General features: G+C 44.4%; 1 protein-coding gene across 2 annotated transcripts in view; it reads right to left on the bottom strand.

Annotated features, from left to right (window-relative positions):
• The window catches only part of AP3D1 (adaptor related protein complex 3 delta 1 subunit), a 43,198-nt gene that overhangs the window by 12,934 nt on the left and 19,669 nt on the right, over positions 1-10,595 (bottom strand). For both annotated transcript variants that reach the window (XM_017739169.1, XM_017739175.1), the window contains exons 9-19: positions 9,010-9,059; positions 7,426-7,475; positions 6,984-7,032; positions 6,065-6,210; positions 5,177-5,325; positions 4,861-5,091; positions 3,193-3,424; positions 2,655-2,800; positions 2,388-2,529; positions 1,571-1,642; positions 751-827 (exon numbers count right to left, since the gene is read on the bottom strand). In XM_017739169.1, the coding sequence (XP_017594658.1) occupies positions 751-827; positions 1,571-1,642; positions 2,388-2,529; positions 2,655-2,800; positions 3,193-3,424; positions 4,861-5,091; positions 5,177-5,325; positions 6,065-6,210; positions 6,984-7,032; positions 7,426-7,475; positions 9,010-9,059 (1,344 nt within the window). The remainder of the gene's footprint in view (positions 1-750; positions 828-1,570; positions 1,643-2,387; positions 2,530-2,654; positions 2,801-3,192; positions 3,425-4,860; positions 5,092-5,176; positions 5,326-6,064; positions 6,211-6,983; positions 7,033-7,425; positions 7,476-9,009; positions 9,060-10,595) is intronic.

The following is a 10,595-nucleotide window of genomic DNA, read 5'->3' as shown; positions in this document are numbered from 1 at the left end:
ACAGGGACTGAGCACTGAAACACCATGTCAGGAAGGAGCCCTGCTTTCAGCTTCCCAAGCCAGCCAGATCCACAGCTCCCTGTGCTTCCACATCACCTCTCACACAGCCCCTCAAGCAACAGCTTTGCTGTCCACTCCATCTCTCCAGAAACAGGACAGAGCTCAATCCTGCTCCCTGATTCTTGGCTGCATTAACTGCATTACAAGGAGCATCCAAACAATGAAATTTTAAGGAGAATTGGTGACATTGCTGCTGTACTGACAACTTTAGGAAAAAACCTTAAATATGTGCCCTTAGAACTCACCCCTTGCAATGTAAGGCACTTTATCAACAGCTTCTCAGTGCTGTATCCAACCACACCTTAGATACACAACTACCTTTTGATAATTGAAACAAGATACTCAAATAGTATCTCTACCATTAGATTCTATTTAATGTCTACTGATCACCTCCATCAGACCTCCAAGATATTTTGAAGGTGACTGTTGCCACACAGAACAGTGGTTACTCTACACATTACAGACCTAGCTGCACGATATTCCTAATCACAGAATTATTTCTAATATTATCTTGAAAGGAACTCAGAGTGCAAAGTAGTATTTTCAAACGTTAATTAAGGAGATATATTTAAGACTCTAATGAAAGCGTGTTCCTTGCCCTTCAAAACCTCAGGTGGAATTCCTAAGAAGGAATTATGGCTTTTGCTTAACTGAATTTCTTTAATTATTTTTGAAGATTAGCTGTGTTTACCTGGAACTTTTAATGGGACAGAAAGGTCGATCTGGACCACAGGAATATGTTCCACCCCTGGAGTGTCTTGGTATCGCTGGGAAAAGAAAGATTTGTTATGTTCTGAGCACCACCAGCACAAATGTCTGTAAATAGACACATTACAAACCATCAAGCAGTTCAATACCTTAAGTGAACATTTTACAGGACAGGAATGGAGCAGCTTGTTACTAATCCTGTGAGGTAGCAGTGTGTGTTTTAAAGCCAGTTGATTATAAAGGGCCCTACTCTTAGCTACAGTTTTTTAACCCCACTACTACCCTGAAGAATTACTGCAGCTCTCTGAAGAATTTTTGGTTTGTGTTTTATTGCTAATAACTTGCCACTTCAGAAGATAAAGTTGGAGATTGGAGGTGAGGAACATGGGGCAGTCCTTCGGATACAGAGGGAACAAAGGAAGTGCTTTCCCTGAAAAAGGTGTTCAGAAACCACAGCAACTTTTTGATCCACAAAACACAGTGTGTGTTCCAGAGTCACCCACCTCTGCAGGGCTCTGAGCAAAGTGCCTGGGGATGCGAATGTTGCCATCACCCAGGGCAGGGACAAACTGCACAGACTCACAGGCTGCTCTGGGGGTATCAGGTCACTCAGGAGATTCTCAACACAAACAGGAGTTATAAGAACAGTTGTAGGCAGCCACTCCAGTCCACACACATTATAAAGTAGCCAGAACTGCAGGGGAAATACCAGAATGGCCCAGAGGAGGCTGAAGCTCTGACACTCAGGGAGCCTTCACACAGTGACAGCAGAGGCCAGTGAGATACTGCAATTCAGACTCACCTTCTGAGGGGAAGGAGAGCTTTTAATATAAAATGGGTTGTTTGCCTGTTCTTGTTTCCGGGCTTCTCGACGCTAAAAGCAAAACAGGATTTGCAGTTACAATGTTTGTTTGCAAGCAAAGAGATAAAAGACACCAAAGTGCAAAACAAAATCTCCCTGCATTTTTGGAACAATACATAACTACTGTGAAAAGACTAGAGCAGAGCAGCTTGTGTGTGACAAAGCAGTTCTGAGTTACCAGACATACTAGGAGAGAACTGCAAGTACCATTAGTAATTCCCAGCCCTGAAGTGTCCAAGGCCAGGTTGGATGGGGCTTGGAGCAGCCTGGGACAGTGGAAGGTGTCCCTGCCCATGGCAGGGGGTGGAATGAGATGAGCTTTAAGGTCCCTTCCAACCCAAGCTATTGTATGTGATACTATAATATTCCTTAGAACACTTTCTTTGCTTTTTAATTACAGACTGGAGATAATAACTTCCCAGAGATCACTTTGATGGCAATTGGAACACTTCTGTTTTCATTTCTGCAGGGAGAGGAAGAAGTGAAGATTTGTGTAACACCAAGTTCTCTCTGTGAAACCAAAGAGGTCAGAGGCAGGAAAGATGGGATCACTGCTGAGAACAGTCATGTTACAGCCATTCACAGGAGCTGCTGAAGTCCACGAGCATCAGCTCACATCAATGATCAGCTTCCCTGAGCTATGGAGAGCAGAAGGGCTCCCTGGCTACGTGAAGAATCCACAACAGCCCCCACTGCTTCAGCACCACTTAGATTACTACTGAATTATGTAGGGAAAAACATTTCAGCAGTCACTCACTCTGGCCAGTTCTTCCTCATCTATTTCTGGCTGTCTGTGTCTGGAATGCCTTTGTTCCTCCTCATGAAATATTGTTTTGGGCTTTTCATCTTCAGACTCACTGTCTGATGGAGGTTCATTGATCCAGGCATCGAGGTCCAGGCTGGGAAGAATTGCAGCAAACAAACAGCTTGACTCAGTACCCCTGAGAATTTCAGGGTCTCATCATATACTTTGCTTTATTATTTAAAGTTTAAATAAGGGTTTGGGAGAGAGAAGGAACTTTACCCCTCAGGAACAGGGACTTTCTTCTGTGCTTTAGGAGCCACAGGGTTCAGCTCACCAGCAAACAGGGCTATCACTTCCTCAGCTACAGGAACTTCTTTTACTTGTAGCTTCTGAATGTATTTTATTAGCTGCAAGATGCAAGAAGCCTAAAAACAAATGCAGAAGTAGTTTCAGAGTAATATTTAACAAGCTGAACCAAACAAATCAACTGAAGTCAGCAGAAGGTAAGTGTTTCACTCCATTAAGGGAATTAAGAGAAGCAGCATAAACTGCAGATTTGGAGCAAATGTAAGAAGTCCATATTAAGCCTCTCTTTCAGCTGGGTCATTTTTGTGCCCTTATGTGCCTGAATGATTTTTAAATTAAATTGTTTTGAGTGAAGATCTTGCTGGCAGCCTTCAGAGATGGCATCAAACTGCAGTAAGATCTGGGCCTTGTCACTGATAACAGCTTATAGAAAACATGCATGACCACACAGAACCACAGACCTGCTCCAAGACTTCCCATGATAAATCCCAAAGTCATTTTGTTCTCTTACCCTCTCCTGAACCTCCAGATCTGCACTCTGCACAAACTGAGGCAGGCGCTCAATCATCAGCTGTGTAATTTCCTGAGCTGCTTCCTTTTCCCCAGCCTGCTCCTTCTGCTGCAGGATGGATGCATAGAGCTTCACCATGTTCTGCACGTAAACAGCCTGGATGTGGCCTGGCAGGGTTGTAACTTTAGGCCTCAACATTGCTTCTAGGGTTTGGTTTGCTTCCTCGAGGTGTCTGTAAGGACAGAGTGCACAGATGAAAGGCAGCAAAAATAAAATCCAGCAGGCAATGCTTAATACACAAAGGAATACAGATCACAGCACTTTGTTTTAACAAATCTCATGTTCTTACTCAAAATTGTCTGCTCACAACTAAATGGAAGATGCACAAAAAAGTTACTGAACTAAACTAAAAGCTAAAGTTGTTTCTAAGTAAAAATGTGATCACGCCGGAAAAGAGGAGCATATTCTCTTACTTCTTCATCTGCAGCTTTCTTTGTACAACTTTTTAAAGAAAATGAAGGTCTGAGCTGTACCAGCATTCCCTCAATATCACACCTAGAGTGTGACTTTAAACTGGAGCCAGTGTTCAGAGTGGCAGTTATAAGGGGACACCAAACCAGCTGGAGTAAGAGGAAACTACAGTACCACACCTGTCCAATCTACCAGAATAAAAGCTGGGGAACAGCTGTATCTGCACAAAGACACAGAAACATCTGTCGAAGCTAAAAAACTGTGTTGGTACAAGAACATTAAAAACTGTGCTACTGTGGGTACCAAAAAATTTTCAGCAAAAAGATGACAACTTTTAATTCCAGGAAGATGGGGGTCTGCAAAAACCTTTTAACAAGGGCAAAACAGGGAGAAGAGAAAGAACTAATTCAAACATGGTGATTGAACATGTTCCCGATAATATAAATGGGGGTGGACCTTAGTGATTAAGGAGTTCCTTCAACATCTTAAGATCTAATAGCTTATACCTACAAGATCAGAAGGATCCAAAGCTGTTGGAGAGTGTCCAAAGGAGGGACACGGAGCTGGGGAAGGGTCTGAGGAGCGGCTGAGGGCACTTGGCTCGTTCAGCTGCAGCAGAGGAGACTGAGGGGAGGCTCCTGGGGGCTGCAGCTCCTCCCGAGGGGAGGCGGAGGGGCAGGGGCTGAGCTCTGCTCTGGGACAGGGACAGGAGCCCAGGGAACGGCTGGAGCTGGGTCAGGGCTGGGCATGGAGCTCAGGGAAAGGTTCTTCCCCCCGGGGCTGCTGGGCACTGCCCAGGCTCCCCAGGGAATGGGCCCGGCCCCGAGGGGCGCAGAGCTGCAGGAGCGTTTGGACAGCGCTCTCAGGGACAGGGCAGGATTGTTGGAGTGTCTGTGCAGGGCCAGGAGTTAAAACTCGATGATCCCTGAGGGTCCCTTCTGACTCAGAATATTCTGGGATTCTATGATTCACTACTATGGCTTCCTGCATGAGTGGGCAAGGCTGGTGAGACAGGAAAAATGACCAGAGAGTTAAAAATGTCTTGGCTAGAAAGAGCTGATGAGTTGATGGTGTGAGGGAGCAAGAGAAAAACAATCATTTTGGTGGCATTAACCACCCTTCTCTCAAAAACACACTTCAGTGACCAAAGTCTCTGCCCAAAAGCTGCTGCTCACAGCACACCAGGCTCTTACTTACTCGGAGAACTCCCCACAGATCCAGGCAGCAGCATAGAGCACCTCACAGATGCCGTTCCTCTGGGTGTTGCTGGCGATGAGGTGGGCGTTGTCCAGCAGCATGGCCATCTGGGACACCGCGAACTTCCGGATGGCTTTCACTCTGATGGCCACATCCAACATCTGGGCTGCGATCAGGTGCCCGTGCCTCGTGCCCTCCAGCCGGGTCAGCTCCACCAGGATGCTTATGTACCTACAGAAAGGGATGGATGGGTATCAGAGGACAATCCAGCATTGCCTCTGTGATGAGCTCCAAGCTGGCAGCTGAAAGCACTGACCATTCAAAGTTTGTGATGTACTGATAGTTGGACTGGCTGCAGATGTCTATGATTTTGGTCAGCAGCTCATCTCGGTACGTCGTCCCTTCGGCTTTATCCACGTGAATCATCAGTTTCTTCACAATCTCCATCAAGTTCTTCTTGGAGACCTGTTAAAGAGATGGTGAAGGGTCCAGCCACTTTCCTATACAGTTCCAGTCAAGCAGCTGCTGGCTCTTTGCTAGACCCATATCATGTTAACAAGAAACCAGAACCACCCCTGTAGGTCCCAATCCAAAAATGAACCTGTTTAATACTATTCAATGTTCTTGTTAAAGAGCCAGCACAAGTATACAAGGTGCTTAAGAAAAGACTGGATATGGCACTTAGTGCCATGGCCTGGCTGACAAGTGGTGTTAGGTCATAGGCTGGGATTTGATCACCTCAAAGGTTTTTTCCAAGCCAGTTGATTCTGTGAAGACCTCGGCTGTGGGAGAGCTGAGGATCAGTATTACTATCAGCAGTACAAAAATCCAAGAGAAAGTGAATTTTCTACTGCCAGATTAGAAAGTTTAAGAGTTCAAAACATTTCTGCTTATAAAGGAAACAATTTAGGAGTCATTAACATCCAGTGGAATGGATTTCAAAATGGGTGATTTCCAACAGGGCCTGAACTGAGAAACTCCTCCCAGTCTGAATCAGATTTTTTAAAGCACTCATGCTGAGCCACATATTTTACTTGTCCTAAGTGCCAGAAAAGATATGGGAATTGTTATCAAAAGTCTGCTGTGGAGTTGTTATCAAAAGTCTCTGCTCTGCTTTCTGGCAGAGAAAGTTGCACGTTTTCCTTAAACATCACCTACCTAAAGGGTCAGGGGAGTTGGAGAGGAAATAAATGTAGGAACATACCATGCCATAGAGGAGATCTAAAGCTCTGAGTCGGATGGACTCATCTTTGTCATCCAAACATTGGAGAATGAGATCCTTGTGAGACTGAACTGACTTAGGGTGTGTTTTCAGGATTTTGGACATAGCCAGCAGTCCCAGGTACTTCACTGTGAAAGACAAAATAAAACTTCTTTCCAAATATAGAACGACTGCTTTGTGCTGAGCATGAAATCTTAAAGCTGGTTTCAGTAGAAGCACTTGGTATTGAAACACTTGAATAAAAATCTGTGATGAAGAAAAGCATTTTTGAGAAGGATGCATCACAGACTACGGTCTTTAATTTCATAATCCCATAGAAAGACAAGTAATTACATATATAACCCTCATCAGGCTCTTCCTGCACCTCAAGCTTTATCATTGATTCAAAAATATGTATTTGATAAATAGAAACGCTGGGATCTGAGAACAGGCATCCTGAGGTAAACACAGCTTTAAAAGCACTGAAGATTGGTGTGTAACAGTCCTGTTCTCAAGGGGAAAAATTGAGAAGGAAGGAAAAAAGAGCTGCACAAAAGAAAAATTTCCCAGTATTCTTTGTAGTGACTAAAGTAAGTCAACACTCTTGCATTTTACTATTATGCTCACGCTGCTGAAAATAGCTATCACTGCTTTCCAAGCAGCCAGTCTATAAAAAGGGAAATCCCAGAGCATGGAAAGAACTGTTTTAGATTTACAAGACCACAAACAGCAGTAATAATTGCTGTCATTTGTTTTAAAAAATATTATTATAAAGAAGTGCTTGCCATCAAAAATTATTTCCATATTAACCCCCCAGCAATTGTTTACAGCACACCAGACACTGCAATCCCTCTGAGGCTGCTGCAGCATCTCCTCAGTGCTCGGGAGCCAACAGCTTCATGAAGACAAGTACCATACTTACAGTTCTGGTCAGAATCTTCTATCAATATCCTCAACTTCTGAACACAAAGCTGGAAAAAAAGACCACACCATGTTTATTACAGGTCTTAATTAAAGTAAGTCCTCATGAAGTTTACTCAATACACAAGGAAGTATCTGACCAAGACTTGAGGTCTCCAGGTGAGAGGGTTTTGTTGCATTAACAGATTTCCAAACAAAAGGAACTTCTGTGTGACTGTATTGATAGCAGGAAATGAATAAAAGTTGGGAAAACTCTCAAACTCTACATTTTGGAGTGAAATAAGTAGGAGAATTTCTATAGGAAATGCTTCAGTCTGCAGGATTGCACAAGAAGAGCACTTCAGTAGCTGTAACTTCTGGCAGAGGAACACAATCCCATTTTCCCTGGCCCTTGGGATCCCACAGCAGAGCAGAACAAGCAACCCCCAAGCCCAGGGTCGCACCTGGATGCTGGCGCTGTGGTTGGGCATCCCCGAGGACAGAGAGATCAGAACTGAAACACAGAAGCACAAATTCCAGTCAGTATTTCTGTGCTGTGAGTGACTGCAACACCACCTGACAGTCCACACCTAGCTCAGCTCTCAGGGAAAGGTGCCAGATTATTGTTTGTCTGTTTGCTTGGATTTTTGGGGGTCTGAAGGGAGGAGAGAAGGTTGTGACATGAACTTATAGTTTCATATACCGTAACAGTAATAATAAGAGGGCCGGAAAAATGAGTGTAAAGGTGGAAACAGCTGGAACAGCCAGGTCAAAGCTGCTCTTCTTTGCTCTCACTAAGGTTTATTTCACTGACATCAGGTAGCAGTCAGGGCTGTAAATACATCAGCAGCTACTGTACAGCTGAATTTTTAATTGTGCACTTTCCTAATGCAATGGGATGCAGCAACAGATCCCAGAGTTCAATGTGATTAGACTGGAGCTTTAATCAAGCCAGCCACTGTTGATTATATGGGACATTTGAAAGCTCTGGCAGCACACAGCCCCACTGCAGAAAAGGTGGGCTCACCTTGGTAACTGCTGCTGGCACAGCACAGCCAAGCCAAGCCCAGCTGTGCCTGAGCAGGTGCCACGTGCTGCCCTCTGTCCCTGCAGGGAAGCTGTGCTGGACACTGTCACCTCCAGAGCTGGCAGGTGCCAGGTGCTCCTCTGGTGTTTCAGGGCTCATTTGCTGGCTCTGAGTCTGACATCACCAGCCCTGAGGTGTCCTGGGTGGGTGAATTACGCCTCTACCCACGGGATGACCCCACTGGATCTCAGTGAAGGCCTCTCTCATCCACAATGGAATTACCCTCCGTGTTATTTTCCCTCCCACCATGACACCTCATTTCCCTGAGGGAATGAAGGAATACATAGTGAGTGACAGATCTCTCTTCCCTCTCTGAACTGACCCAGCACAGCAAGTTCTGCACCATTATCCAAAGTACCCTCAGGAGACAGACAGACAATCTGTGAATGTCAATAACCCTCTGCTCCACACTCTGATAGGAAAAGTGCCGAGCCTGAGCTGCAATACTGTGTTATCCCTTTTTGCCTTTGTTTTCTCTCACCCTCCCAGTTATGGAGTTCATATCCCCTCCCCAGAAACTGAAACTGCAAATCAGTAATTCCAACTGCCTCCTCTAAGGAATTACACCCCACTTTTAAGCTGCAAAGTTGCAAAATTTAAAAAAAAAAAAAAAAAAATCTGATCCATCATCACATAAGAAAACTTGGCAAAGAGACATCACTCTTGTTTTAATTCTATTGCTGCTGGTAAATTTTGTAGTTGTAGCAACATTTAGGAGCTTGCACATAAATAATCTCATTGTCTGTGCTTGGTTTCAGCCTTCAGCAAACAACACAGCTGGAGGGACTGTGCCTCACTCACTGACAACAAAGGATTTCAGCCCCACAGTGACACAAAGTTTGCCAGGAGACTTATTCTATTAAAAAATCCATTAAGTTAAAGAAAAAAGGTTTACAGATGGTGTTAGTTGATGACAAAGTTCATCACGTTTTTTTTCTAGGTTCCAAGTTGCAGTTCTCACCTGCTATTACTGTGTTCACACATTCATATAAGAGAGACATGGCTGAGGTGCTGAAACAGAAATCAAGTATATTAAATAAGGAATAAACCAGCACATTTTGAAGAGTTGTCAGCAGTATTTCAGAGCTAGTTAGCACCTTGAACGTCACAAGAAATTGTCAATATTCTGCTCCATATCCCTTCAAACAGATGAAATTATTCTCACTCAAAAACTCTTGGGGGAAGGAATTTTTAAACAAATGTCTAAAACCCCAAAAATCTTCCTGGAAAAGCAGCAAGCAAGAGCACTGTGACACAAGGAATGAGGAAGGAAGTGGTTACTCAAACTCCAGCACCAGTCACAGAATACTGAAGCAATCTTGTCCAAGAATCAAATTAAATCCTCTGCCCAAGGTCAAAAATTCATGACAAGGCAGATGGAGAAGCTCGAGTCTCTCTCCAAGCGAATGAGTCACGCCCCAGCAGCAGAGCCTTGGGAGGCAGGAACACACTTCCCATCCCTGGAAGTCAGCAACCCATTTCCAATGTCTGATTTCCCCCAAATCTCAAATTCAAGGCTGCTTTTGCCAGCTGAACACACAAGACAGTGCAGTTCTGAGGACTGCAGAGATCCTCACAAAGCCTGATCTATACAAGAGGGAAACAGGGAACCTCCCAAGCCCCAAAGGAACAGGCTCCAAGTGCAGGGTACACAGGGAAGGAGCACAGCTCCAGAGGCAGCAGCAGAGCAATGCCCTGAAGGGCACTATGGGATGCTGAGAACCAAGACCAACACTTCTGCTCCCTGGGCACTTGCTGGGACAGCTCAGGGTGCTGTGACTCATTATGAGATCCAAAATGACTGAATGGAGACCAAGCCAAAGAGGATCCAGACCTCACAGCTAAGAATTACCAAAGTGGGAGCTGGGGACAGGAGGTAGGATTGTCCATCTTCCTGCTTTTTCTGGTGGGTTGTATCTATTTGTTACTGCTGACAACTCCCTGCAGGTTGTCATCTGGATGCTGGTCTGCTCTGAGCTGGTCTGCCTTAAAGGAATACGAGGATGGACAGAAATCACTTGGCTAAAGCTGCTCTCAAGGCTACAGAGAAATCTGCTTAAAACCTTGCTCTGTCATATGAAAAGAAAAACTTTTTCACTCAACAACTCCTGTATAAGATCACACTTCCTCTTCAGAACTGGGAGAATCCAAGTATTCCCTCCAAGGCATCTATTTCCTGATTTCAGTTCAGAATTAGAACCACTACACCACCACAAACTAGCATTAACAAGGGACAAGGAAATATCTTCTACTTTATTTAATCTACATTTAGAACATATATATTACAAGAACCTCTTTCAAAACACATCTGAGCTGCCAAATGTATGAGAAAGGACTTTAATATATTCCTTGTCACACTGCTTTGGTGGGTAAGGCACTCCCAAAAGTCAGGAATCAAATGTGTGAGGTGAACAGGAGAGGCAAATACACAGCTGAGCCTTTTGTAAGCCAGAGTTTTTATACGTCCTCCACAGTCATCTCTGGCTTGAAATGCAGTGAAAGGAAAGCAAATTGCCCCAATTTTCATGCACTCTTTGGAGGAATTCA

Source organism: Corvus brachyrhynchos, unplaced genomic scaffold (genome assembly GCF_000691975.1).
Source record: "Corvus brachyrhynchos isolate BGI_N302 unplaced genomic scaffold, ASM69197v1 scaffold130, whole genome shotgun sequence".
Classification (NCBI taxonomy): domain Eukaryota; kingdom Metazoa; phylum Chordata; class Aves; order Passeriformes; family Corvidae; genus Corvus; species Corvus brachyrhynchos.
This window is presented reverse-complemented; position numbering and strand designations above follow the sequence as displayed.